This window comes from Echinops telfairi, unplaced genomic scaffold, assembly GCF_000313985.2.
Source record: "Echinops telfairi isolate 266 unplaced genomic scaffold, ASM31398v2 ScPeMD7_70;HRSCAF=299, whole genome shotgun sequence".
Lineage (NCBI taxonomy): Eukaryota > Metazoa > Chordata > Mammalia > Afrosoricida > Tenrecidae > Echinops > Echinops telfairi.
Window position 1 is genome coordinate 8,174,074 of NW_022103968.1, and position 27,828 is coordinate 8,201,901.

General features: G+C 58.3%; 1 protein-coding gene across 9 annotated transcripts in view; it reads right to left on the minus strand.

Annotated features, from left to right (window-relative positions):
- The window catches only part of TACC2 (transforming acidic coiled-coil containing protein 2), a 187,867-nt gene that overhangs the window by 7,707 nt on the left and 152,332 nt on the right, over window positions 1–27,828 (minus strand). For 2 of the 9 annotated variants that reach the window (XM_045291515.1, XM_045291516.1), the window contains exons 8-19: window positions 26,177–27,491; window positions 21,922–21,982; window positions 20,685–20,886; window positions 16,224–16,285; window positions 14,828–14,955; window positions 13,576–13,747; window positions 11,456–11,596; window positions 10,571–10,660; window positions 4,932–5,075; window positions 4,469–4,545; window positions 3,222–3,265; window positions 606–614 (exon numbers count right to left, since the gene is read on the minus strand). In XM_045291515.1, coding sequence (XP_045147450.1) covers window positions 606–614; window positions 3,222–3,265; window positions 4,469–4,545; window positions 4,932–5,075; window positions 10,571–10,660; window positions 11,456–11,596; window positions 13,576–13,747; window positions 14,828–14,955; window positions 16,224–16,285; window positions 20,685–20,886; window positions 21,922–21,982; window positions 26,177–27,491 — 2,445 coding nt within the window. The remainder of the gene's footprint in view (window positions 1–605; window positions 615–3,221; window positions 3,266–4,468; window positions 4,546–4,931; window positions 5,076–10,570; window positions 10,661–11,455; window positions 11,597–13,575; window positions 13,748–14,827; window positions 14,956–16,223; window positions 16,286–20,684; window positions 20,887–21,921; window positions 21,983–26,176; window positions 27,492–27,828) is intronic. The other 7 variants (XM_045291517.1, XM_004700887.2, XM_045291519.1 and 4 more) reach the window with 5 other exon arrangements.

Genomic DNA, 27,828 nt, shown 5'->3' on the forward strand with positions numbered 1-27,828 from the left:
TTTCTCTTAGTCTGCCCAGACTAACACAAGACTCTTAGAAGAAAGGTCATCCCAAAGTCCACTGGCCGGCAGACGCTGACTTCCACCCTCTGGCTTGGAGTGGCGTCCGTCACGTGGCCTGAGATGTGCCTGTGAGCTGCTTTGAGGTTGTGCCCACATCTCCCCCAGCTCGGTAATGGCGCCATCCATCAAAGCAAAGTCGATCTTACTTCCCGGAGCGGAGACGCTGCCTGCCTCAAGTTTCCTTCCCACCCGAGCAACCCTTTTAAAAATAGAACCCCCGGTTCCCAGGAGACGGGAGGGCGGAGGCTGGAGGGTGGCTTCCCGGCTTTTTGTCAATGGCACGCAGCTGGGGCTTCCCATCAGGAAGTCGGCCCGAACCAGGGGGCTCGGTGCCACCACCAGGCCCCGACGACGGCCCGGCCCTTCTCCGAGCATGGCCAAGGGGAGTGCGGCAGACACGCAAAAGCAAAAGGACAAGGAAACAGATGCAGCAGGAAGGAAAGACCAGGGGTAGGGTGGGGAGCAAACCAAACTGGGGCTTACAACAGGCAGGGAGTGGGGTGGGGTGGGGTGGTCAAATTAGGTGAAAAGCGGTCACTTACCAGGCTTGCCTGTTTGTTTTGCAAGCAAAGGGCAAGGAGCAACAGAAAATGGAAGCAAAACAGATCGTCAGGGCGGTCGTTAGGGAAGCAGGAAAAACCAAAACAAAACAATCGCAACAACCCGGAAGGCAGAGAGCGGGGTCCCTCTTTGTTCTCCATGCTGAGAGCTCCGCGCGGAGCGCCAGACACCTGGTCTCCTAAAGTGCCACTGCCTGAGCGGGCACCATGGTGTGGGGCGCCCGCGAAGCCGCATGGGCGCCACAGAGCTGGGCTGCAGCTGGCGTGGGGAGGAGGGGTGGGGACAGGGTGCTGGGGTGGACATTAAAATGGGGCTGTCTCTCTGGTCCGAGGGTCCAGCTCTCAGGTCCAAGTGTCCCTGCCCCACGGGGACACGGGTTAGGTGAGTGACAATGAAGAGAAGACGGGAGGGCCAGGAGAACCTTGAGTGTGTTCCCATGTGGCCCCAGCCACAAAGAAGGCCTGTCCTGCCCACAGCTGGGCACGAGGACCTGGGACCCGACTCTGCCCGGTGACCCCTGCAGACATGGCATCTTTCTGAAGAGGGCAGCTCTGGAGCAGTGGACGGGGAAGGGGGACGGCCACACAGCGAGACCCCCCTGAGGGAGGGACTCCCTTGCTTCAGCTAGGAGCGCCGGGGGCCTCAGGGAAGGACCCTGGGGAGCCCTGCACACCCAGAGCAGGAAATGCTCAGAAGGGGGGGCTGTTCTCAGCTCTCAGAGCCAGACTGTCAGACCAAACACACCAGTTCTCTTTGTGGGGGGTGTGAGGGGCACAGAGAAGAGTAAGGGAAGGGAATGAACGATTACGTGTGTGTGTGCGTGTGTGTGTTTCAGGGTGTGTGTAGCCACGATCCCTGAGTCAGGATGGGAGGGAAGAAAACAGAAAACCTTCTTTGGGGATGGGGGACGGGGGCACTCAGTTGAATTTCCATCCCATGCACCCTTCCTCCTGTCTGGGCTTGACAATGTCGTTGGATGCACCTCCGCACACATGCTCTGTGCAGAGAGCAGCCGTTGGCTAATCAGCCTCCGGAGAGACGTGCACTCTGCGTGGCAAGAGGGAGTGGCTGCTTGCACAGATCTGCCCTCTGAGCACGGACAGCAAGCAGCGGCTGCCTTCCCTCAGGAGCCAAATCCTCCGCTCCCCTTTCAGCGTCTGTGGGGATACCACCCCAGAGAGCAAAGTGAACCCCCGGGGACCCTGGGACATTGAGGAGGGTCTCACACCGCAGGGCTCCCCGGAGGCTGAAAGGGTTAGCTCCACCTGCCAACCACTGCCTATTTCGAGACATAAAGCTCCGTCCTGAGTGCTCTGATGGGCATGCTCAACTCCAGGCGGCTTCCCCTCCCTTTTAGAATCTCAGGCACACGCGCCCATCAGTCTTCAGACTGACGGAATAAAGACCGATGTCTCTTTTTGGAAGGGAGCAGGGGTCAGGGGACTGGCCCTCAGCCACATCCGAGAGGCTGCGGCCTCTGTGGAGCTCGGGGATGAGATGGCCGGTGTTACAGTAAATCCCAGTCAAAGCACCTTGAACCGCTGGGCAGCGGTCAGTTGCTGGCCTCTGTACGGTCCCTGGTGGTGCTTCTATTTCTCTTGGCTCAAGCAAGAGGTGTGTGAGTGACCCACAGGCCTGAAATCCTGAGTGTGTGTGTGTGTGTGTAAAAGAGTGGGGGGGGGCAGTCTCCTGTCCAGAATGGACACAGAACTGTGCTTGCCGTGAGGTGGGGTCCCTACTCCATAGCTTCTCAAGAAGGAAAAAAAAAAGGTCTAAAAATGAGTATTGAGGACCTAAACCCATCAGTAGCAGAGGACATCCCTACTATCCTTCCCCGTCCCGAGCCACGGCATCTTTTTCTGAATTGCAATCCCTCGGGTAGAAAAGCGTGGGCTTGCAACTGGCGTGAGATCTTCCTTCCTAACGTACGAGGGGGCCTTCCAACAGTGCATCATCTTCTAGTTCCATTTCCCCTCGAAGGCTCTGACGTCCCCGATGTATCTTAGAGAGGGAGCAAAGAGCAGGTGTGTGTACTCTGCACACTGAGGACTCCTGGGCTTGGCTCAGCATCGTCGGTGCTGGCCGCCAGGGCCATGTGGTAAGGTGGAATATGAGCCGCTGTCCAGTCTCAGGAGTAAGACTGTGGCAATCTGTTACCAGTCTCTGCTTCAGTGGTCACAGGAGGCAGGCGAGGGACAGCTGGCCTGCCTCGGGCTCTGCCGTTCGTGCCCTGGTCTCTTGTGGAAAGGCTGAACGGGGGCATTTTGTCACTTGATTCTCAAGCAAGATTAGGGTTTAGGGATTTGATTCCGGTTTGGTGAGCCCAGAAGCCCTCAGGTCTCTTTGCTGCTGAGCCCGCCCATCCCCAGCTGGGCTAGACGGGGGCCTGTATGTGACTGTGACGCCTCCCCCAGGCCCCAGGGACCGAAATGGGCATCAAGTGGGTGTCCTCAGGCCTTGGTGCCCAGGCTCTCTGTTCTGGGCAGAGTCACAGTCTGAGGTGCTTTGAGGAAGTCCTGAGAAAAACATGCTCAGGTCACTTCCTCCCAGCTGCCATCGCCCCCCGAACCTAGAAACCTAGGGGACATCACACCTACCTATCATCTGCGCAATCGTCTTCTCGTACTCGGCCACGATTTTCCTGCAAGAGAAGCGAACACACTGGGGCCAGGATGACAGGCTGGGCTTCATCTCCCACGTGGGTCCCAAGAAAAGGCCAGCCCTGGCACACAGACAGGGGTCTCCTTGTGCACACCAATAGGCTTCTTGTACACACCACGCCCTGGGCAGAACCTCCAGTGTCTCCCCACCGCCAAACCAGGCCAAACCGGCCCCTGCCCTCTGAGGCCGAGGGCCCTCATTAACCTCAGCTCCACCCACCACGCCGCCCACTACACAGGGAGAACAAGCCATGTCTGGTGGGCTCTGGACATCTCACCCCCAGGCCTTTGCTCAGTGCTATTAATTCACAGCCCCCTTTCCACCTGCCACTGTGTACTTGTTTCTCCAGGCTGAAGCCCGATGCCACCTCCTCCAGGAAGCCTTCCTGGTGCTTCCCCCAAGTCCCCGCATGTTCCCCGCACCTCCTTCTTTTAAAGCATCTCACACACCTGGCACCACAGGATGTGAGCCTTATTTCTTGGTGAGGTGCAGGCTCCTTGGGGCTCACAGGCCACTTCTTACTCGTGTGTGTGTGTGTGTGTGTGTGTGTGTAGGGACTGGCCTTGGGTAAAATCCACTGCCCGGGCTGGATTCCGATTCGTGGAGACCCTATAGGCCAGGGTAGAACTGCCCCTGTGGGTTGTCTGAAACCGTCATGCTTTACAGGAAGGGGAAGCCTCGTCTTTCTCCCATGGAGCAGCTGGTGGTTTTGAACTGCCGTCCTCGTGGCTGGTTAGCAGCCCACACTCAGATCATGTGCTTAAGGCTCCCCCGCCTCCCCTTGCTGAGGGAAGGACAGGACTGAGAGGTGTGAAGAAGTCCTCTCTCCAAAGTTAACCCTCTTGAAAAAGAAACAAAAGCAAGCTCAGGGCCATTGAGTCCATCCCGAAGGACAGGGCACAACTGCCCCCTGTGAGTCCCCGAGACCGCGGACGCTTTACGGGAGTGGAAGCCTCGTCTTTCACCCAAGGAGCTGCTGGTAGTTTCGAACAGCTGACCTTGCGGTTAGCAGCCCAGCACATAGCCGCGGCGCCACAAGGGATCCCAGCTTCTTCGTCAGAACCCCTCATGAAGGTCCAGGGGTGTCACCTAAGTTATCCAACAATTGCTCCCACAAGGGACCCCAGAGAGCACCACCAGCAAAGCCAGGGCCGGTCCCAGAGGATTACAAAGGACGCCTCACCTCATTTCCATCACTTCCCTCCGGCTTTCTTCATATTTATCTTTCCACTCTGTGGCCTCTCTCTCCTTGGTGAGGATCTGGGATCGGGGAGAAGGAAAGGTACATGCAGATCTGAGACCGTCCCAGATCAGAAGAGACCATGTGTGGCGTTAAGACTTGCTATGCCAATCTATAGTCCGAGTCAGACCTCCCTGAGGCCGAGGAGAAAACACGCCGGACATCAGAGTTCCACGACGCCAAAAAGTGTCTGCTTTCCGTTATAAATCGGACTCAGTGGCAAAGTCCCACGGAAGAGAGAGTGGTCTCTGAGAAGACAACCCCAGCTGCCACCCATCTCCGCCTGCAGCATGCTGGGGAGAAAGGCCATCCCCGGAGACGCTCGCTCTGCGGGCTGCGGTGCCCACAATCCTCGTGGACGGGGACAGGCCACAGCCCGCCCCAGCATGACCGGAGTCAGCCGTACCTCCGCTCTGGCGATCTGCAGCGCTGCGTCCACGTCCGGCGCCTGGTAGAGGAGGCCTGGGGCTTTCTCTGCCTCACAGGTCCCAATGCGTGAGTACAAGGTGGTCTTGGGGAGGGAGACGTCTGCTGGGTGGGCAGCTTCTCTCTGTGGAATGGTTTTTAATTTTTTAAAAAAAGAAGAAAGAAAAAAGTTCCTATTAACCCTGGGACAGAAGCAGCTTGGACCCATCCCAAGAAGCCTGCGTTCACTGGCTCCTCACGAGCGGTCAGTTGTCTGACTGGAGACAAAGCACAGCAGGAGCATGAGAGAATGTACAGGCTAATGGAGAGGCGGGGGCCGCCAGGACCATCGATGGACATCTATCGCTTCCCACCTGTGCTATGGGGAGGCCCCTGGAGTCAGGCTAGTCTGGGGCCTGCTTATCACATCATCTATCACACAGAGTCCCCCTGGGCTCACCATGCGGGAACCCCAGCCGGCTCCGCTTCCCAAGCGAAACCTGAATGCGTGGGCCAAGGCAGGATCTATGCCGCATCTGCCTAGTTTTGAATCCCCACAGAACGGGTCATTTTTCTGACGACTGTCCATGTTTCTGCTGGGGAGGGGGCGTGGAAAAGGGCGCGCATTTGTTTAGCTCCATTGGCTGGGCTCTGCCTCACACAAAGCCTCGAGGCCAACCGCCATCCCTTTCAATGAGCTAGTTTCTGGCTCCACACAGGTAATGTCACACGCAGCTGTGCGGCCATCAGGCCATTGCCATGCCAGTGGGGAGATGCGTGAGACCCTGGATCAGTGACAATATCCACACGCTCAGCAGACCCTCAGCAAGCGGGCGGGTGCCCCCACCCCGGCCCCTCGGCAGCCTTGTGTCGAGGACAGTCATGAGCCTCCTGGGAGCGGAGAAGCGGCCGGTCTCTGGTCGGCCCTCTCTCTCTGCACAGACGCTCAGCAGCTGGAAACTGCACAGTTGGATGCAGGGTTAGTGCGTCTTGTCTACCAGCCAAGCCAGGCGGTCAGTCTACTTCCACTGCAAACGCCGCCGCACACCAGCCACACTCGCAGTCCTGTCCATTAGCCTCCCGGAGCTGATGGGGGCGGTTGCCGGGGGCAAGCCTCCAGCATGTTTCCAGAGTCCAATGCCGAGGGAAGCCGAAGCCCCAGTGTCTCCCAGTTCTGAGACCAAGTGGCACAGTGAGCAGGCCACCAGCGCACGAGGGACAGAAGCTACAGCAGCTGGAGGTGCCGGAGCAGGTGTCTGCCCCACCTCACAGGAGCTCACTGTATGACCACATGGAGGCCGGACACGGTCCGGAGAGGGAGACAGCGGTGAACACGCAATGGGAGTTTAATACATAGGACTGGATTGTACTCAGTTAGGGCCAGTTAGTTGTACACATGCAAGGGGCGGGGGGTGATGGCCAAGTGGGAGCTCCTTTTACTTTGGTTTCACGGCCCCAGCCTGGCCTGGAATACCTGGGCTCATCCTGATGGGAGGCATGGATGGGGAACCACTGTTCCAACAGAGCCCAGAAAGACACTCACGTGGTGAATGGGGTGCCAGGGCCTTCTCGGGCCTGGCTCCTAGAGAAGGCTCAGTCTCCAGGACACACAGCACAGACAACCCCTTGCATCTCCCCGCAGAAGGAAGAGCCTCCCTAAGCAGGCACCGGCAGAGCCTCGCCCGGTGAGCCAGGTTTCGCCGCTGTGTGAAACGGCATTTCAAGGTTCTGCATGTAGGAGGAGAAACCCCTGCCATGCTCTCCACCGGTAGACCCAAACCTCACGTTTGCAGGTGTGAAAAAAAGCTCTGAGAAAGACCAGAAACCAACCCACTCTTCCGATCGCTCTCAACATTTCACCCGAAACAAAGCAGCGTACGATTTCAAAGGGAACAAAACACGGCATGCTCTCTAATAATCGGTCTCCTTCCTCTGCAGACGAAAAACTTGATGCACCAAGAGACTGAGCTAAAAGGCTTCTCAGAGTGAGGTGCAGTTCTGACCCCCAACCAACCACTCTGCCAGAGAAGAGGCGCTTAATTAAAGCGGACTTCATCACACGGGGCAGAAATTGAAAGGTGCAACGAGGGCCCTAGGAGTCTAAGTGACAGGTCTGCTGCGCGAGTAAGGAAATGGAAACAAACGGATAGGTTACACTGAGCCTTCCAAGAAATGCAGAAGGCCCCGCCCAGCTCCAGTGAGTCACTCCATCACCTTTCACCCCAGACACCTGGAGCCACAAACACAGCCCTGATGACGTCAGAGCCCCTGTGAGTGAGCGAGCGACTGCCCAGGGAGCCGGGAGTTAATGAGGCCCGCCGTGCACACCCCAATGCCCCCTACAGACAAGGCTATTTTTCACTGAAATGCATAGGCTTGTCTCTCTGTAGTATTTCGAGATTCTGTTCAAATTATGCCTCGGTTCTTACCTAACCCCCACTTGCCACTTCAGGAGGACCCAAAGGACCAAAGAAGCCGCTGGAATCATAAATTAAAATATGAGCCGGCCGAGACCCAAAGGAGCAGTCAGCCTCTAGAAGCAGCTCCCAACCTGTCGATCAGGTCCCTGCAGTCCTGGTTCCGGCATGAACCCACCTGCGGGGTTGACCTGTCTGGGACCCTTCCCTCCTAGGCTGGGGTTGCTATTGGAGGCAGACTCAGGCGGGGATGGGATGGGTGTGTGTGTGTGAACGGCAGCCTGGGAGTGCAGGCCGGGAGCCACACTGGGCTGACGTGGGGATTAGGAGCAGGTGACGATCCGCATAGTGCCATGTAGGGCAGGAGTGGCTGTAAGTTGGCGCCACCCGGTCCATACCTGACAAGGAGCAATTCTCCAGATTAGGCGTGGCCGGCCAGGAAGGCACTCAGTCCCACCCACTACTCCTCATCCCTGTTCTGGGATGGAGAGTGGAGAAGACACACAGCTTAGGCTGTGGGGTGGCCCAGACCACCTCTACCTCTGTTCACTAACAGCCACACACCTGTCTCTCTCGCCGGGGCTCCCGCAGGAATGGGGCGATGATAATCAAGGACACTTCTCAGCCTGGTGCCAGAGCTCACTGTCCACCCACCACGCGTCTCCAAGACGCACCTTGCACTCTTTACAACAGGGTCTTTGGGGCCAGACTGGCCAGCAGTGGAGGGGTCATCCTCACTGTTACAGACCCCCAACTGGATGTGCTTGGGCGCCACACCCCATGGAAACCAAGCAGAGGGGACACCATCCCTGTCTGCCTGTCCTGGTGGAGTTTCCCCGTCCAGTCTGGGGCTGCTGCTCCCCTGAGCCAGGGGCCCCGCTCACGTACAACCCAGGCGGACCCAATGGGGTGGGATGCAGCCCCATCAGAAAGATGCAGAGAGACACGCCACCCCCTCCGGGTTGCCCCTCTAGCCATGTTTCAAACGCAGGAAGGAGACAAAGACGGAGGAGGTTCCTCAGAGGCTCCCTGACTCCATCAGCCAGACAGCCACCCTGGACCGGAACATAATTCATGCAGATTCCCCGCCCCCACCGCCCACCCTGACTCGGAGTTCTCCTTCCAACCGATTGCGTTCTCGCACTAGCACGCTGCAGACCATGCTGCCAAGAAGTCTGGGCTGTGTCACCAGCCGCTGAAACAGAGGGGCTGGTGGGCAAAGAGCACTCTGGGGGGCCAGCGGCAGCTTTTCTGTTCTGCGCGCCGGCGTTCCCCAGCTGTGAGGTGTGAGCAAGTGTCTGTGTGCCAGAAGTCCACCTGGACCCACCACCCTCGGGCTGCTCAGCCAATGGAAGGTGAAAGTCTTCAGTCCACTCCCTCTACCGCATGGCACCATTCCCACGGGACAGCCGAGCCTGCCCTCTCACTGCGCGTGGCCCTGCAGCCCCACAGACATCTCTTCCAGCACACTCTGGGAACACATAGGGGGCAGCATGGGCTCCGTGGATCCGTGTGACCAGAGACAGACTGCCATCGAGTCAGTCCCTACGCCACAGAGGCTGGGACTCTACAGGAGCAGACAGCCTCTGGTTCCTCTCACGGAGCGGCCCGTGGGTCTGAACCACCGACCTTGCCGTTGTTACCTAACGCCTGATCTGTGAGGCCACCAGGGCTCCTTGATTTCTGTTGCTCCAAAGACGACGGGCCGGACTCACTGCCATTGACTCGGTCCCTCCTCAGCGTCAGCGCAGGGGACAGAGCAGGGCGGCCTCGCAGGAGCAAACAGCCTCATCTTTCTCTCTCAGGGTGGCCGGTGAGTTCGAATCACCGACCTCGTTGAGGGCAGCCCAGTGCTTTACCCCCGGCGCCACGAGGGCCCCCTGGTGTGTGCGGCGCTGTTTCCTAAATCAAAGTGTGGACACGCAGTTCCAGAACAGAGCGACAGCAGTGGCTGCACCGTCGCCACCCACCACCTCTGAGGAAGGAGTCGGGGACACCCAGCCACTCCACCCCCCGGAGCCTCTACGTCTCCATCTGTGAAGTCAGCGAGTGGCAGCACCTGCTCCCCAGGGCTGTGAGGACCAGGTGAGGGGAGCCCTTGAGGAAGCCAGGCTAATGCGCCTTAGAAAGCCCCCACCGCCCCCGGTTCTTAAGTGGGGGCCCAGAGGTGGCAATGGGTTTGGTCCGCTATTCTGGGGAGGTGGTCTCGGCCCTCCACTGGAAACACAGGGGGCCGATGCTGGTCTCAGTGTCCTCAGTCCAGATGGGGAAAGTGAGGCTCCATTATCATGGGAGGAGAAGGGGTCCGGGGGTCTTCAGACCAAAACACCCCTGACGTGTCTACCACCACACCTTCCAGCTCTCAGACAAGGGACAGGATGCCACTTCCCAGAAGTCACCTTCATGAGAGGAGGCTGCTGGGCAGCTGGTCTGTGCTGGGGGTGGGCTCAGCCTCAGAGAGCCCTCTATCCCTCACCCTCACACACCTCTCTACCTGTCTGCAGCCACACAGTCAACTTGTTCTGGACAATCACCCCATGCCTGGAAGCCCCGAGGGAAAGGTATCTCTGCCCACTCTCTCAGGCTCACACTGACTCCAAGCAGTGTTGGTGAACTATAGGCCGGGGTGACCGTCATCCCGGCCAGGGTACGCCCACCCGCGCGAGCACTTCCCCTCTGGCTGCTTTTGTAACATCGCTCGGCTAACAGGTGATCACCGGTCCCCAAGCTTCAACTAGCCTCTAGCTGGCCCTTCACAGAGACAAGTGCACTGGCTTCTGGGCTGGGCACTGACCACCATGCTCGCCTCTGGCCGCCAGACCTCTAGGGCCCTGTTTCCCAAAGTGGGCGACATGGCCCCCTGGGGCCACGGAAACCATCCCGGAGTGCTGCAGAAGCAGATGCCCATACTCGACCCTGGAATGTGGGCTGGGTGGGAAGGGGTTCGGGGGGGACACATGAAACAGGGAGGCGCGAGTCACTTTCTTTTCCTCACAAGGGGACGGCAGGCCAACTCCGTTTGGAAACCTGGGGACCAGATGCACCTTGGCTTCTCCCATCCCCCCCCAAGCGGCCGTGTGCCCACTCACAGGTTAAAGAGCCCTCCGCGCGCGCGCTCTCGAGTTATGCATTCGCCTGTTGAAAAGTCCCACTCTGTTAGCAAAGCAGGCTGTGGGGGCTCGCACTGCACGCTGAAGCGCGGGTGCGGGAAGCACACCGATACCTTGAGGTCCTGGCGGCTGCGGGAGGCCAGGGCAATCTGCCTGGCCAGCTTCAGGGCTTCTATCCTCATGATGGCAAATTCTAACTCCTCCTGCCCGAGAGTCAGGGTGATGGAACCATGGGGGGGGGTGCAACAAGACAGGGCGTAAGTGTTCCCCACGCATCGTCATGGCAAGGACTGGAGGTGACACACACGCCCGGGCTGTCACAGCCAGACCCTCAGCCGCCACGAGAGCAGGTTGACCCCCCTCCCCAAACCCTCCCATCACCCTTGCCAACGGCTGTCAAATGGGAGGAGGGTCTGAGCCTGGGCCACCCCACCCCCCACTGCACCAACGGCTCTGTAGTCTTGGCTTCTGTCCTTTGCTTTATTCACAATACAGCCGGTCGGCCACCAGTCGGCAGCGACTGAGCAGCCTCTCCAGGCCGGAGCTGAACACGCTTGCCCGGGGGTCTCAGGTGAAGTGGTGACATTTGCAGCGTGGCCCAGAGAACGGGCTGGGGGCCACATGGACGGCCAGGCCCCAGCACTGCCTCACTGGGAGTCTGGGATGGCCCTGGCTTGCTGGAGAAATCTGATGCCTGGACCCGGAAGATACACTTCAGGCACCGATGCAGGGGCCTATCAAGACCTTGGAAAAATGACTGCGTGGGCCCAATTTCAGATTGAGGGTGAGCTGGCCTGTGGAGACAGGGTGACCCAGTCTGCGCACGCCACGCAATGTCTTGGAGAAAGAACGCGGCGCGTCTGGGCCTCTGAGGGTACGTGTTTGACTCGGACCCTGACCCGCTCTCTGAGCCCCGCTTCCTATCCCCTGGGCCCCAGGGGCTCTTTCTCTACGGAGGTTTTGACAAACTCCCGACAGGTCACGGGTGGGCTACCAACCTGGAGTTTCTGAGCAAATACGGGGGGGTTCTTTTCTGCTAAGTCGGGCTCCAGGTAGCCAAGGGTACCACAAAGAGACGTGGGGTGAGCCAGCGTGCTGAGGAGCGCATCCGCGGAGACAAAGGCGTCCCCCGGAGCTGTCTGAAGGCCAAAGAGAGAGACAGAGGAGAGAGGAGAGGAGAGGAGAGAGGCAGTAGATCTGGGCGAAGACTGGCACCCACCTGCTGGACATTGCTGCCTTAAGGGTCCAGAGCAGTGGTTCTCAACCTGTGGGTCGTGACCCCTTTGGGAGTCAAACGACCCTTTCCCAGGGGTCGCCCCAAAAATGACAGTGATGAAGTAGCCACAAAAGTAACTTTATGGTTGGGGGTCCCCACAGCACGAGGAGCCGAATGAAAGGGTCGCGGCGTCAGGAAGGTGGAGAACCACTGTGCCAGAGAGACTCCATCAGCGACAATGCTCGGCTCTTCACCTGGACTAATTGTCACAGGCCGAACATGGGGTCAGGGAGAATGGCAGGCCCAACCTCCGCCCCCCAACAGCCAGAGAGGACCTTCCAGACCCACACCACCCACCTTCTCGAGCCATAACCAACCAGCCAACCTGTGGGAAGAGGTGCACCACGTGCTAATGTATCTGGAAACCTCAGGGGGAAGAAGCTAGGCAAGCTTGCCAATGGATTTTCCTAACATAAGGCATCAAGAAAACCCCTCCAAGGATCAATACCCAAGTAAGGGAGGTTTGGTCTCGGTATCGCCATTCAAAATAAATATATATATCTGTACATAATGGAACTTAACTCAGTGCTACCGAGTCAGCCCCCAAGGCTGGGTAGAACTGCCCCTATCAGTTTCCAAGGCGATAAATCTTCATGGGAGCAGAAAGCCACCTCTTTCTCCCAAGGGGTGGCTGGCGGGTTCGGATTACTGACCTTGTGGTCAACAACTTGTAGGATACTGCACCCCCAGCCCCCCAAACCAGGGCTCCTTATATAATGGAGAGAGCCCATGCAAGAGTGTCTCTGGGAGGCTCAGAAAGACGTGAGAATCATCAGGTGGCTGAGCAGTGGTCGGACCCTGTACTCGGTGCTATTGGAAATCCATCTGCTTCATGTGCAGGTCTGGTTGGTTGGTTGGTTGGTTTTTCCAGCATCAGACCCATTGCCAGACACACAGTAGGTGCTCAATAAATATCTGATAGGGGGTAATCGAATGGCCTAATCAGGAGGAACAAAGGCAATTCACCAAATCGATCGCTTCCAGGGAATTGCTGCAGGGAGAGAAAGGATTACCAATAAAGAGCCAGGGGGAAGCTGGCCCCTCTTCACTGTGTGGAAGGGCTCCGCGGGAGCCTCACCTACGACGGGAGCACACAGGCCGGCCACCCTCAGACCCGAGTGGTGGTGTGTGAAGGTGAGCGGGCCGGGCCAGCGGCTGTGTCTGTGTGCTGTGCAGGACGTCACCGGCTTGGGAAGGCGGCCGTGTCCGACCTACTCTATGTGCGTAAGAGCCAACGAGGGCTCTTGCAACAGCCACAAGGGAGGACAGGGACCGGAGGCAACGTTTCGTCCTGCTTTACATAAAGGTTGCCGTCAGTAGATGATGACGTAGCAGCAGCTTTCTACCTACCATCCTTCCCTGCAAACAGCATGCACACAGGCATAACACGCCATGTGCGCACGGGGAATTAATGCCCAAGGAGGCTGCATGGTTTGTACAGATCCACACGTACGCAGAGCACGTGCCTTATTTGTGTAAGGCACGTTTTAACGATCTGTCTACAGAAGGGATTCCGTATCACCGAGGCCCAAGAAAATCAACTGTTTCCCAACAGGGGGTGCTCCCTGCCAGTCTTTCTCTGCCAAGTGCCAGCCTGCTGTCACCTCAGAGATGGAGGCCAGGGACAGGGAGGTCACCGAGAGGATGAAAAGGGCACACTGGGGTCAGGAGAACTCGCCCTTGTACTGTGGACTCGGGGTTCTTGACTGCCTTCTGCTGTGTTGGGGGCAGGCGGGGTCTGCAGGACACTGCTCTGAAGGTTGGACCCCCTTCGTGACGGGCAACCGCTGGCCTGCCTCACCCCCTGTGATCACAGCCCCCCCGCCCCTGGCCCCCACTTACAATTTCAATGGGGTCTGCAGTGGTCTCCAGGGCCATGGCCTCCAGCTCCTTCGGGGTGGACTTCTCTGGTAGCTGCAAGGTTGGTTCTTGGCTGGAGCCCAGCCCCCGGGGGATGGCAGGGTGGGTTTTGGCCCCGGCATTCACAAGGGCTTCAGTCTCTTCAAAGCTTGACCTGGTGAACAAAGGGCATCGTCTAAGAGTCTTGGCATCGGAATCCCACTGAAATGAGCCAGGACACCCCAGGGGATCCTGGTCCAGGGCCACACTCCCAGAGGGCCATGGCATCAGTGGTGGTGCCCGTGGGGTCAGGAGATTCCACAGTGTGAGAGAAAGGTGGTCCAGTGCCGCCCCAGGGGTTGCTGGCGAGGGAGGGTGGGAAGCACAGAAGCTGCAGGCGAGGGGGCACAGGTGCCATGGGCAACAGGGCACACACACCACAGGCTAAGGGGCGCAGGTGCCAGGGGCTAGGAGGCATGGGGGCCACGGGTTCAGAAACACAGGCATCATGTTCTGGGGGAGTTCGGCAGTCAGTTACTGGCTGTGCACCCTGGGCAGTGACCGGGCACTGCGCCTCCGTGTCCTTTCCTGTAAGAGGAGGACGCGCCCCTCTGGGAAGATGAACGAGGGGCTGCAGGACGCCTGGTGCAATGCTAACGGCCACATGACCGGAGCTGCAGCAGCATCATCGTGGGCCGGTGCCGGTCTCACGGTCCCCAGTCACTCTGGGATGAAAGCCCGAGATTACATCCCCGCACGTGGAGGGGGGACAGGGAGACAAGGCGGAGAAAGTCCTATGCTCCCCAAGCAGGTGCCCCATAGCTTGGAGCCCGAACTCTGACAAACACTACCACTGACATCCACGTTAATACCAGTGCCCCACGGGCACTGTGTGCGTGCTAGGCAGGGCCTCGGGCCCTGCTCCCATGTCCCCATCCCACAGCTGAGGGGTACCACCTGTATCAAGGCCCTGCGTGGCCAGGCTTACTGGTCGTCCAGCCCCCTCCTCCCCCAACAGGTGAGGAAGCTGAGGCACAGGGTGGTGGCGTTACCTGTGTGCGATCACACCATGGGGTCAGGGGTGAAGGTGAGACGCTGACAATTTTGTCCCACTGTCCCCCAGGGGTAACGTCACAAGATCAAGGCCAGGGGCAGCCCCTGCGGCACACACTTGGTGCGCGTGGACATTCAGAGAGAAATGACCAGAGAGTGTCGTTGGGCAACAGTGAGGAGGAGACCAGAGGCCGTGCCGTACCCTGAACACGGCGTGGGCGACTCTGACATCCGGGTGGGAGGAGACTTGACCGGGCTCTCCTGCGGCGTGTCAAACACCAGGTACAGAGCCTGCTTCTTCGGGGCGTCTTCGTCCTCGGCATCATCACGCTGTGAGAACCAAAACGCAGGTTACAGGGGGCCGCGACCTCCCAACCCCTGCGCCTGCCGCCCTGCCTGCGAGAGAGTTCTTCTGTGACCCGGATGGACGCCCAGCTCAGGGGCGAGTGAGACTGTCCTTTAGGCACGTGAAGGGGGACAAGGTGTGCTGTGGGGCACTTTGCTGCCCCACCTTTGGGTTTAGTTTACAGCATGATGGAGCGGAGACGCAGCAGCCCGTCATCCACCAATGACACACAGGACCAGGTCACTACATGTCCTCAAGTGCCCGGGTCCCTCCGGACTCTGAGGGCAGCCCTGCACGGCAGCAGATAGGATGCCTGAGCCGAGACACCACCAAAACCACTTCAAACAGAAAAGAGCAGGGGCGAGGGTGGGAGAGACTCACTGCCCTGCCACGTGAACGTTATTAAGCAGAAAACACAACGGCCAGGCAACACTAATAGGACCTTAGTAACCAGAAGGCCCGGGACTGAGTGAGAGAAGAACACAGGGACAAAACAAAAGAAGAGCAGGCATCCTGGTCTGATAGCAGCTGCTGGGACTCCCCGGGACTGTGGCCCTAACCCACCCTTCAAACTGGAGCCGTGCACCTCTGGGAGTGGGGTGTGTGTGTGTACGTGTGTCTATGTATGTGTGTATGTGTATGTGTACAGGTGTGTATGCGTATGTATGTCCATGTGTCTGTGTGTGTGTCTGCGGATGTCTGTGTGCATGTGTACCTCTATGTGTGTGTCATCACCGTTCAGCCAGACAACGGGCAGGCCTGCATGTCTGGTGAGCAATGGTACCAGGAAGATGAGTTCTCCAGAACCACAGGGTGGCTCCACCCCAAAGCCAAGCCCAGAGGCAGGACCGGGCAAAAAAGATGGGTGAATGGAAATGAGGCCCTCAGAGAGGAAGTGGGCGGGGCGCTGTTCACTGCAGGGGGTGGGAGGGCACAACCAAGGTCAGGAAACAGAACAGGCACAGGTGGCCGGAGGGCACAGGAACTTGCTGTGTCCACCTGCACCCAAGCCGCGGGCAGAACGGAACAGAATGAAACACTGGCCCTGGAGAAGTCAGCACACACAGCAGCCGGAGCGGGTCGACTGGCGCTGCTCTCTCTGTACATGGAGGCCGCACTGCCAGGAGCCTCACCAAGCAGACTGCGTGCAAGCCACCCCCAGCCGTGCTCCCCAGGGCGCGGGCTCGAGCTGGATCTGAGCTCCCCAGGAGTGGCCACTGCTACCTCACCACAAAGGAGGAGTGGAACTTACCGGTAAGGAGGAGCCCAGTTTTTCCATATATTCGATTTCATAGGCGTTTCTGTAATCCAACTCTACAAAGAACAAGATGGGAGGGGAGTGAGCGTCAGAGGCGTGGGGGAGGCTGGACGGGTGGGGGCGGGAATTAGGCTTGAGGCTTCCTGAGAAGGCACAAGGTTGATGTGGCCCAGAGAGGCAGCTGGGCCCAGCGACCTTCAGATCAGGCAGCCTCGGGCTGTAAGGGACTTTGACCTTTGGCAGGGGAACCAGGGAAACGAAAGGGCGTGGAGCAGGCACCGTGTGTGTGGTCAAGGTGTCCGGCACCTAGTGTCCAGAGAGGAGTGTGTGTACACTGTAGGTGGGGGGGTTCTTAGTGACTCCCATGAGCACCAGGTAGAATCCACCCAGAGGGAACCAGATCGGCGGTGGTCCCTCACTGAGAACCCCGTCCACACCCTGAAGCAAGGACAGACAGACGTTGTCCCTTCAGGGTGGCTGTCGGAAGCTTCAGGAGTCACACGGGGCATTTCCCAGGCCCAACCCGGCCCACAAAAGAAGTCCTGGTGGCATAGTGGTTACGAGTTAGTCTGCCATCCCCAAAGTCCGTAGTTCGAAACTAGCAGCTGCTCCAAGGGGGGAAATACAGGGCTGTCTACTCTTGTGAAGAGTTAGTCTCGGGAACTCGGAGGGGCAGTTCTTTCCTGTCCGACAGGGTCACTCTGAGTCGGCATCGCCTTGACGGTAGGGTTTTGGTCTGCTTTGGACTACGGCCCACGGGACAGACGCGATCGGGTCTCTAGATGCAGAGACCATTAAAAGGCCTATTGGTGGAGAAACGGCCCGTTGCAAATCCACTGGAGACTCCAGGCTGCCAAGAAAATCCCAGAAGCTCTCTCTGGAGACAGAAATGCACAGCCCGCCTCAGTCACCACAGTCCCAGGTGGCAACCCGGGTCTGCCACACAACTGAACGATCTCGGGCAGTCGGTCCTGGTTTCTGCGCGCCCCCTCTGCGTTGGGCGAGGCATGGGCACAGAACAAGCCCTGCTCACAGGCCAGCTGTCCCAGGATGTCCGTGGCCATCCAAGGAGCCTGAAGTAAACACCAGCACAGACAGTGGAGCTGCCTAAGACCCCCTCTTCCTGCACACCGCAGAGGGAAGGCACCGCTTCAAGCAGGAAGTCTTAGAACGAACTTGGAAAAGAGATCTCTTCTGGAAGACATCCTCAAAACCCGCTAGGCGCCTGTGCCTGTGGCCAAATAAATAAGCTCACGCCCTGAAACGTGTGGACACGGTCCCAGGGCTGCCCGCCTCGATTCCAGGAGGCTCACGTCTGCTTCTGGCAGGCCCAGCGGCTCGAGGGACTAAGGATGGATTTGTGCACTAACGGGCTGAGAAGACGTCTCGGTTAACTGAAAGCCAACCACACAGTCCCTCTGAGATGGGGCCGCCCTTTGTCAAGAGGCTCCCTAGCTGCCACTCACAACTGTGCCCGCATCTGCCCGACTTAAGACTCAGGGTCGAGGGATCTGAGCAGCCTTGGCACCCGATGGAGCGCTGTGGAGTGGGTTCTGGCAGGTGTGTTTGGGTTAAAATGCCATTCCTGAACATTTGGTTTTCCCTGTGGCCCATTTTCAAGTTGTTTCAGTTTTTTAAAAAAACAAGTGAAGGGGACATACAGGCCAATTTAGCCCCTGGTGAAGGCCCTCTGACCACAGAGCTGGGCCGTGGACAGCGGAAGGCACTGGAAAGTGGATTGTTGCCGATGCCCTTCGGTGATAATCGCACCCTTCTCATTGGACCTCCCTTACAATCCCTTGCAAACTTGTCTTTGTCTTCCACATTTTCTGCTTTCTTTTCGATGGAGGTTTTTCTGTTTTCCTTTATCGTTGCTCTTTCCTGTGTGTGAGATCCAGACCAGAGCCTGTGGAGACAGTCGCTGGAGGAACCTGGGGGATGTGGCAGGGGAGGGGCAGAAATGGGGAGCCAATCATGATGAGGGCGAAAGTGCAGAAAATGTTCTGAAACTGCACGTACAACTCTTCTTGTGTGCTTGCAGTGCTGAATGGTGTGACAGCTGAGTCACTGCCAACATGACGGTTTTGAAGAAAAGACGGCTGCGTTACTTCAGGGAGACGTTCCACCCTCCTCCTCTTCCCCCTCCCCCTCCGGAGGGGACAGTGCCTGGCCAAGGGACCTCCAGCATCACCTCCAGCTCTGTCCCTTCCAGTCACCGGGCCCGGACACTGGTCTTACTGCTCCATCCTAGAATAGAAGTCCCCAAGGCGGTGTGCCGATGGCCACCACACATGCTTCTGTGTGGGGTGATGGTACCACAGCACCGGGAGGGTGACGCAGGTCACTGAATTGCAGGCTTAAAAGTGGTGGAAACGACGCATTTTATGTTATGCTATTTTACCACGCATCCAAATAAAACCTCTCTCGTGAAATAAGGCACCACAGAAGCCATGCAGTGTGGCCTAAAAAAAGTGCGCGTCTGGGATGCCGTGGTCTATCGCTGCACACTGCTAAGACTTCTGGGGCTTCCGTCACAGGGGTGAGGGAGAAGGTGGGGTGCGCAGTCCAGGACTGGGAGATGGGGCTGCTCCCAACGGCCCCACCACATCCCTTCCAGACAGTTGTGAGGGGGCACCAAAGACACCACCGTCAGTGGGAGACCGCCGTCCCTCCGACTGCTGCAGGGAGATGGGGTTGGGGTAACTGTGAGACAGGAAGAGCCCAAGGGCCCCCAAGGAACCATCCAGACGCAGGAAGCGCAAACGGCCCTGCCCTCCACGTGGACAGGTCTTGAAAAGAAGGTGGTGCTCCAGGCGGACAGGTGTGACCACAAAGCTACAGATGGGTCGGTTTTAAGAAGACCCCAGGGGATGCTTTTGGTTGAAGGTTTACAGATGCTTGTAGGGCAATCGTTTCCGTCTGGAGCAAAGGAGAACTGAGATTCTGGTTTGGCCCCTGCCCCCCCTACACATACACTTTGATCAGTATGATGCTCAGTAATGAGGCGTGGGTACCACCCAGTTCCTCTGGCCTCATCGCCAAGGAGACCACTGTCATGGAGGCAACACCATCCGTGTCCCCCCTCCCCTTCCTCCCTCCCTCCTCCTCTGTGGCTCCCAGGGAACAGAGAGCTTTTCAGATCCGGGGACTGTAACCAGGCAGTGTAACCTACGCACCAAAGCCAGGAAACTAGATGTCCCACAAAACCACGGCCCCAAACCTCCAAACCAGCAACCAAGCCCTGTGAGGCGTTCACAGCAGCCAGTCCTCTTGGGGCCACTGTGATCAAACTGTCTGTCATACAAGTTGGCTGGGTCACCTGTTTACAAGGGCCTGGCTCCTCAGCACTTACAGTGCTTGAGTGAACAGTAACCTCCCTTTACCACTACTGCCCCCAACCCTTCAGCAACGTGGTTTTTCCATCGCCATTAACAGATACTCGGTGTTCCATAAGCAATAAAGCCCCCCTCAACCCCTGGTGACCCCCAGTGATAAACGTGGGGTAAATCATGTTTGGCTTGGTCGGGCTGGCCCCCACGTCCAATTGTTCTCTGAGGCCCGTCAACCCTGGGCCCACCAACAGATGCCGAAGAGGCCCGACCGACCCTGAAAGTCCAATTTGGAGGACTTGCCCTTGGAGCACCAGGGGCGAAGCCATTCAGACCAAGCCAAGCAGAGCTCGAGTGTGCGTGCCAGGCTGGTCGACCCCGGGCTGCTCGAAAAGGCAGCCTTGAGTGGGGACCCAACGCCCATCTGTGGTCAACTGGACATCCCCTTACAGAAGGGTCACAGGGAGGAGAAGAGCCAGTCAGGGTGCAGTGTAGCAACGATGAAACATACAACTTTCCTCTAGTTCTTTAATGCCCCTCTCATCCCCCACTATCATGATCCCAATTCTACTTTACAAGTCTGGCTAGACCAGAGGACGTACACTGGTACAGATAAGAACTGGAAACACAGGGAATCCAGGACAGATGATCCCTTCAGGACCAGTGGAGAGAGTGGTGATACCAGGAGGGTGGAGGGAAGGTAGGGGAGAAAAGGGTAGCAGATCACAATGATCGACATATAACCCCCTCCCAGGGGGATGGACAACAAAAAAGTGTGTGAAGGGAGACCTCAGTCAGTGTATGACATGAAAACAAGAATTATAAATTATCAAGGGTTCGTGAGGGAGGGAGGGTGGGAGGGGGAAAAATGAGGAACTGATACCAAGGGATCAAACAGAGAGCAAATGTTTTGAGAATGATGATGGCAATGTATGTACAAATGTGCTTGACTCAATGGATGGATGGATGGCTTGTGATAAGAGCTATATAAGCCCCCAATAAAATGTTTGTTTTTTTTAAAGGCAGCAGGAGGAGGCACGGTTCCCTAGTTGGGGGAGTCTCTCTCCTGCCCCTCACTCCCCAGGGGCAGTGCCAGCCAGGGCAGGCCGGCCACTGAGTTTCTTACCCTCCGTGGGGGAGCTGAACTTGGTCTCGTTGACGAAGGTGGACAGGTCCGAGGGCTGGGGGTAGTCCTGCTTGTCGGCCTCCAGGTCCACGGTCATGCACGCCCACTTCTGGCTGGTGACAGCCAGCTTCTCCTCGTCGGTCGCGTGGACCACTGCTGAGCTCACCGGGGGGCTCTCAGGTGTCACCGCGGGAGTGGGGTCCTGCAAGAAAGAGCGAGGTCTCTCCTCCGTCTCCTGGGGAACCCTGCCCACCCCAGGGCCTCGAGAGGGAGCCCCCGGCCAACACTGGTTGGTCTTCTCCATAGATCCCTCAAGGAAACCGGATCTGCCCTCTGTGAAGCCAAGGGCAAACAGGGAGCTGTGTCCTCATTCACGGAGGCATTCCGACCAGCTCACTTCGAGAGCAGGGAGGAAACACTCCACCCATCTCCCCCCCTATTTTCACCACCACCGCACCTGTGCTCCGTGTATTCCAGGGCCCTGGCTAAGTGTGCCCCCATCAGGGACCTCCCCCAGGCCCTCCGCCTGCTCTGAAAGGTAAGGCGGAGTAGGGGTGGAGGTGGGGGGGGGGTGTCTCAAATCCCTCTGCAGGCAGGCAGGGATGGAGCTGATGAAGGCAGGAGCAGGGTGGGAGCCCAGAATTGAGAAGGTAGAATTCAGTGTCAGTGGAGCCCAAGCCCCCTCCTCCCAGCACAAGGCTCCTCTCTCTGCAGCCCCGCCCCCCTTGCACCGGCCACCCTGGCTGGGCTTCCTTGGCAGGGGGGAAGGGTCTGTTGTTGTAGTAGGGTCCACGCACAGTCAAGCCGTATAAATAAACGGGGGATACATGGCGTTCCATGGTAGGAACAGGATGGGGACCTCTATCCAGAAAAGGGGGCTCCTGATGGGTTTGGGCTGCGATGCTCAGCCCAACTCTGCTCCCCCACTCTGCCTTCCTTTCATTCCTCAGGGCACTTTATCGGCGTGATGGTCACATCTATGCAGGGCAGATTAATCAGCCGGGGTGGACCCTGTGCCACCCAGCCAGCACCGCCCCTGCCTGGCCTGATGCCCCCAAGCCCGGGGCCAGTGAGGCAACTTGCCCAGGAGGCTGGGAGAGGGTCTGGGATTCAGAGAGGACAGCTGGGCTTGCTAGCAGAGACCCAGGTCAAAGCAGCGGTGACCCCCGACCTCTCCCCCCACCCCGCCCCCCTGGGGGGACGCCGCCAAGTCCTGCAGCTCAGTGGGAAACGATACCTGCGAAGGCGGTTCTGAGAGAGGAGACCGTTTTGGCGACTTTCTCACCCTAAACGTGTCGCTGGGAAGAAGAAAATTGGCAAGGTCAACCTGAGGACCAGAGCAGAAGGGGGACCAGTGCCGTCCAGAGGCAGTGCCCGCCCACCCACCCTGCCTCCAGGCCACCCCCCACCCCCAGTGCCCACAGCGTGGGTGACATCTAGGCCCATAGGGAAGTCTGACTTGCCAGCAACCCTGACTTTTGCCCCCCAGGGTTAGCGGAGCCCAGCTGGAAGGCTTTCAAGGGGTGCTGGTTGGAGCCGTGGCCCAGGAATGAAGCTAGATTGAAGCAGATGTGCTTGCTTTGAAGAGCCAAGTTTGGGTGGGTGGATTCATTTATCTGGACTCGTCAGGGGATGTCTGCACCAACTCAAGTTAAATGGGTGGGGTGGGGGACTCGATCTCGGGGCAGGGGGACCTGCGTTCACGAAACCAACTTACAACATCCCATTTACAGATGGGCAAACAGACTCTGTAGTGAGTGGCCTGCGCCGAGGAAGCGGGAACAGAAACGGAGAGTTGGACGTCCCTGGAGGAACCTGCAGAAGGCTTCTGCCTGGTAAGGCGCCCTGGTGGCGCAGTGGGTTCCCCGCTGGGCTGCTAGCCGCAAGGTCAGCAGTTTGAAACCGCCAGCCACATCCCGAGCAAAAGATGAGGCTTTCTACTCCCGTAAAGAGTTAGACTTCTACCCTGCCCAGTGGGGTGGCCATGACTCAGGATTGGCTCGATGGCAGTAGGTTTGGCTCTTCGGGATTTCTCACTGGTAGGAAGGCCCCAGGCCTCTGAACTTCCAGGTGGGAGACTCTGAGCCAAGGCAGGCAGGCAACAAGATGAGGCATAATGTCTTTTGGTTCAAGCCTCCTCTCGTTCTTTCACCTGGGGTGGACAGGCCAAGAGGACATGGGTTCTGAATCCAGGGGGGCGGGGGGTGTATGTGTGTCAGAGGACACAGCGGGAGAATCAGCAGGACGGGGTGTCACCTGGCCTAGTGGACAGGGGGGCCTGGGAGTTGGTGGGAGCAAATCCGTCACCTTTTAATTCCGCTTCTCCACGACCTTTATGAGCCCCCCCGCCCCCCCATAGTTTTAGGTTAAGTCCACCTGGGAATCGTGTCCACAGTGAGAATGGAGGCCTGTCTACCAGGGAGACTGGCCACTGCCCCTAGACTGTGTCCCAGCCCCAGCAAACGAAGGCTTTGGGGACACAGGGGGATCCCTCTTGGGGATATGTGAGTCCCCTCAGCTTGACACATTAACTAGAGGGCAGAGCAAGGTGGGTCTTGGGTCCTTCCTTGTGGTCTCACCAATAAGATGCTCCAACAATGGCTCTGGGTCACACCAACATCACAGCTCAGATCATGTATTAAGAGTGCACGCATAAACACGTAACCGTTCACCTGCACCACTCAATGTCTCCAGAACACAATTAAAGAAAAATTCCCTGGGGCAGAAGCAAGCCAGAGACATAGCCCTACCCTGGGCTTGCTGGACACTCCCTAGAAGCAGGCCAGTGTCCCTGGCGGGGACCAGGCAGCAGAGACATAACCCTACCCTGGGCTTGCTGGACGCTCCTTGGGACCACGCCAGCGTCCCTGGCGGGGACCAGGCAGCAGAGATGGTGCCAGTTTGGGGCCCCTGGATGCTCCTGGTCAGACCCCTCTAGGCCAGGGGGAGACAAAGAGCCACAAACACCCGCAGAGCGACACACAGATAGCAGGTGAGGCATGCCGACAGGTAGCCCAGCCCCAGGGACCAGGACAGGCTCAGAGCAGCCTGACGGTGGCCCCAGGAGTCAGTGGCTGCACCCACTGCACCCCTCGGAGGAAGTCTGCATTCCGGGCAGCTTGGGGAGCTTGGACACCAGAGGGCCTGAATGATTCTCTTACTGTGCGGCCACCGTCCTCCTGAAGCCCGTCACCAGCTGGTCCACTGCGCACAGGTACATAGGCGCACACACACACACACAGATTCGGGTGGGTTTCAGGTGAAGACAGCCAATACGCTAGGGGCAAAGAAAGCTCCATCCCTCACCAGCACACAGGTGTTGGGAACCGTGTGGTTTCACTGGGGCAGGCACCTCAGCTACCATGAAGCCAGCCCATGGCCCAACAGCCCCAGCCCAGAAACCCGGAAGGAGCAACCAGGGAGATGAAGGGCAACACTTGGGAGGGGACGTACAAGCGGGGGGGTGGTGTGAAGGAGGACACATTTGGCATAAAAGGCAGATTCGGTAAAATTTACTTACAACAGAGAACACACAGACATGACATCTTCAACCATCCTAAGACAAGAAGACAAAGAAAAAGAGAGACAGACAAAAGGAACTGACAAAAAAGGTTACGTCTGCAGACAGGTGGCCATTCACCGGTAGGGACCCATAGGCATCCCTGGGGAGTCCGGGGGGTGGGGGTGGGGGTGAGCCAGTGGCCCCCGGAAAGCATTGGCCCCCAAGGCTCTGTCTCACCCAGCCACCAAGACCCCCGCCCGTACTTTGGATGGGGCCAAGGCAAGGGTCCATCTCCCTAATGACCTCTGTTAGCTCGACAGAAAACCGTGACCGGAGCTGGCGGGAAGCACAACCCTGCTGTCTGTGGGCAGGACAAGGGGGCTGTCGCCTAAAAATATATATATCATTGTGGCTTGGTGCCCTCCAGTCAATTCACAGAGACCCCATGGGACAGAGGAGAAATGGCCTGCAGGTTTGCTCAGCCGCCCGTCCTTTGGACCTGCTGTCAGGAGAGACCGGTCCCTGGCAAAGGACCTCACGCTTGATAAAGTGGAGGGGCAGCAGGAAAGAGGAAGGCCCCGCAGGAGATGGACGGACACAGTGGCTCTAACATAACACCTGTGAGGACGGTGCAGGAGCTGGCAGTATTTGTCTGTTGAGCGCAAGGTCGCTGCAAGTGGGGCCGGTTTGGAGGGGCCGGACAACAGCAGATCGCCATGTCCGAGCTGCCCGCCTTGTAGTCCGCAGATGAATGCTTAGTCACCGTGCCAGCAGAAGCTTTTAAAAGGAGAGTCGATGGCTTTGTGGACCTGCACCTCTGAAGTCTCCCCTTTGAGACTTCAGGGAAGCTCCCAACAAGGGCGCCGTGGCTCCTTTAAGCAGCCCTCTCTGGGGAGTTGGTCTAAAAGAAAGCCACATTTTTACTGCTAGGACTGCCTCCCTCTCTGACGGAGGCCACCCACAGCCTGCCGTCCTTCTGAGGAAGCACCTGCCCTTCTCGAAGGTGAGCTGCTGGGGGACACCCATTCTGGGAGGTAAGCAGCCCCCCTCCTCATGCAGGACAGACTCAGAGCTGGCAGCTGGGGCCTGCTCTGCCAGCCCACTCCCCCAGGGCACCGCTGAGCTCCGTGATGGCATTCTGCAGAGAACAGGGAGGGGGTCTCCAGGCTTGCCCCAGAGTCCCGCATGCGGACCTGCAGCCCTATGGGGTTGAATGGGGCCTCGGGATGGTTCTGGAAGCATGGGCCCACGTGTGGCTTAAGGACAATCCACCTGGCAAGTTGGTGTGTGTGTGTGGGCATCCGGTGCGTTCACACTACCAGCCCTGCTCCCTCTGTTTGGAGACCAGTGATTTCTTCTAAGCCTCCGGGGCTTTGGACTCTAGTCTGCAGAAGGTGACTAGAATCAGGGTAGAGACAAAGAGGGGTGCTCCTTATGGGCTGGGTGTGTGTGTGTGTGTGTGTGTGTAAGGAGAGGCTGGGCTGGGCAAGGCACGTCTCTCAGGGCCTCCTGGGGCCTGACATCTTTGTCTCTGAGCTAACAACTCATTCATAGGCAGAAGCCAATACCATCGAGTTTAGCAGCGTTTTAAAAGGCCCACGGGTTCTAGGCCACTCTAACAACCAGCTCTTTGGTCAAATGGAAAAGGGTTCGTCCATAAGGAGGATGGTTGGGTCCTCTGTCTACAGGATCCCCCGGACTCCCCTGGAGTTGAAATTCGGGTCTTTGGCCAAGAGTAAAGCTTGGGATCATGCACTAGACGAGGGGGACCAGACCCCAAAGGGTCCTGTTGTGGAAGATGCTAACGCTGTGACAGAGACGACAACTGGGCAGCTACCCTGTCTGCCTACAAACATCGGGAGGAGGGTGGCGCGTGACAGCGAGCAGGGACAGAGGTGAGGGCAGCCATAGCGTACCCGGGCACGTGACCAAGACTCACAGCCAGTGCCTACCCGCCTGGGATCCTCACCAACTCCACCCCTGAACTTACGTCTTGAGGGGCGTCTTCTTCTTCCTGGCGGGCTTGTTCAGCCCGTCCCCGTCCATTCCATTGGCGTCCATGGCACTGGCCGGGGTCTCAAAGGAGGCTGGGGACTTAGAAGGTGAGCTAGGGGTCTTAGAGGACGTCTTAAAGGGGTCAATGGACTCGTCACAGGTGTCGGGGTCAAAGCTGTAGGACTGTTGGGGCAGTTTGGGAGACTCCTGCATTTTTGAGGTGGAAGAAAAGGGGTTAAAGTTGGGGTCATCCCACTTGTCAATATCAAAGGTGTAGGTACCTCTCGCCGCGGGGATGTCATTGGGCTCGGCGGCGGGGGCCCTGGGAGGTGAGGCAGGGGTGTTGTCCGGTTTCTCGGGCGCCTTTTTCAGTGCCGGCCTCCTCAGGGGCATTTTGGCGACCGGCTTTTTGCCTGTCTTTTTGGTAGGAGGAGGGGTTCCCTGCTGACTGTCCCAGCCCCCCTTGTCCTCTGAATAGTCAAACTCCAGCCTCACTGGAGTCCCTGTGGCTGGGGGGTCCTCCTGACCCCCACTGTCTGATGGGGCCACCTCCACCACCTCTGGGGCTGTGGAAGGAGGCAGCTGTCTCCTTCCCACAGGGGGTGAGTTCTGCACTCTTCCGCCTGCCGACAGGTGGGGTACAACCCCCGCAGCACTTTCTGAATCCAAGGGGCAGGCAGGTGGAGGCACAGCGGCAGGTTCTAGGGGCGTCTCCTCCAATAAGGCTGGTCCAGAATCTTCCACCTTGGCCGGCTCTGCGTTGGTCTCAGCGGCCGGATTCTCCTCCGGAGGAGTTGGGCTCTCCCCAGCTGGCTCCGGCTGCGTCTCCTTCCCCAGGGGGCCCTCGGTGGGTTTCTTGGTGGTCTGCTTCTTTTTTAAGGAAGGCGGCCTCGGTTTTTTAGTTCGTTTAAGGGTGCTGGAGGCACTGCTGGAGCCCGCGCCCTGCGTCTCTGGGGCAAGGCCCGCCGCCTCGGGGCTGCCGGTGCCAGAAGCACCCTCAAACTCGCCCGCGTGCAGGCTGAGCGAGCGGGACAGGGTGGACTTGCAGGCGGGGACGGCGTCTGTGGACTTCCTCCGCGCTGTCCCTAGGCATTCCTGGTCCTTCGCGTCTGGGCAGCAGGGCTCCGGCGCCTGGGAATTGTGCACCAGCTCGAGGCTGTCAAAGTCTAGGTTGTAGGTGCCGCTGCTGGCGATGGGCTTGTCTTCATCGAAGACGGTGGAGAAGGAGTGTGACGGGGGTCGGAAAGGGTGTCCTTCCACAGGGTCACCTTGGGGGCCCTCGGGGATGGGGGCGGCTTCAGGGACACATCCTGAGGGATGCAAGACAAGGCCGTCAACCCGAAGACCTCGGGAGTGTTTCATCCCCTCTGCCCGGGACATCTAGCCCACCACTGGATGCGTGGCCCTGGTACCAGGCCTGGTCCCACTCATGACACCCTGGCCCTCCCTCACCCTCGTCTGCAAATTGGAGTGAGAAACACCATCAGGAAAAGCCCAGCGCATGCACTCACTCCACCCATATTTGCCAGGAAAGGCTTGCCCGGAACCAAAGGAGCCCTGGTGGAGTAGTGGTTAGGCCTTGGGCTGCTGACTCAATTGGTCAGCAGTTCGAAACCATCAGCCTCTGGGGGGAGAAAGATGAGGGGC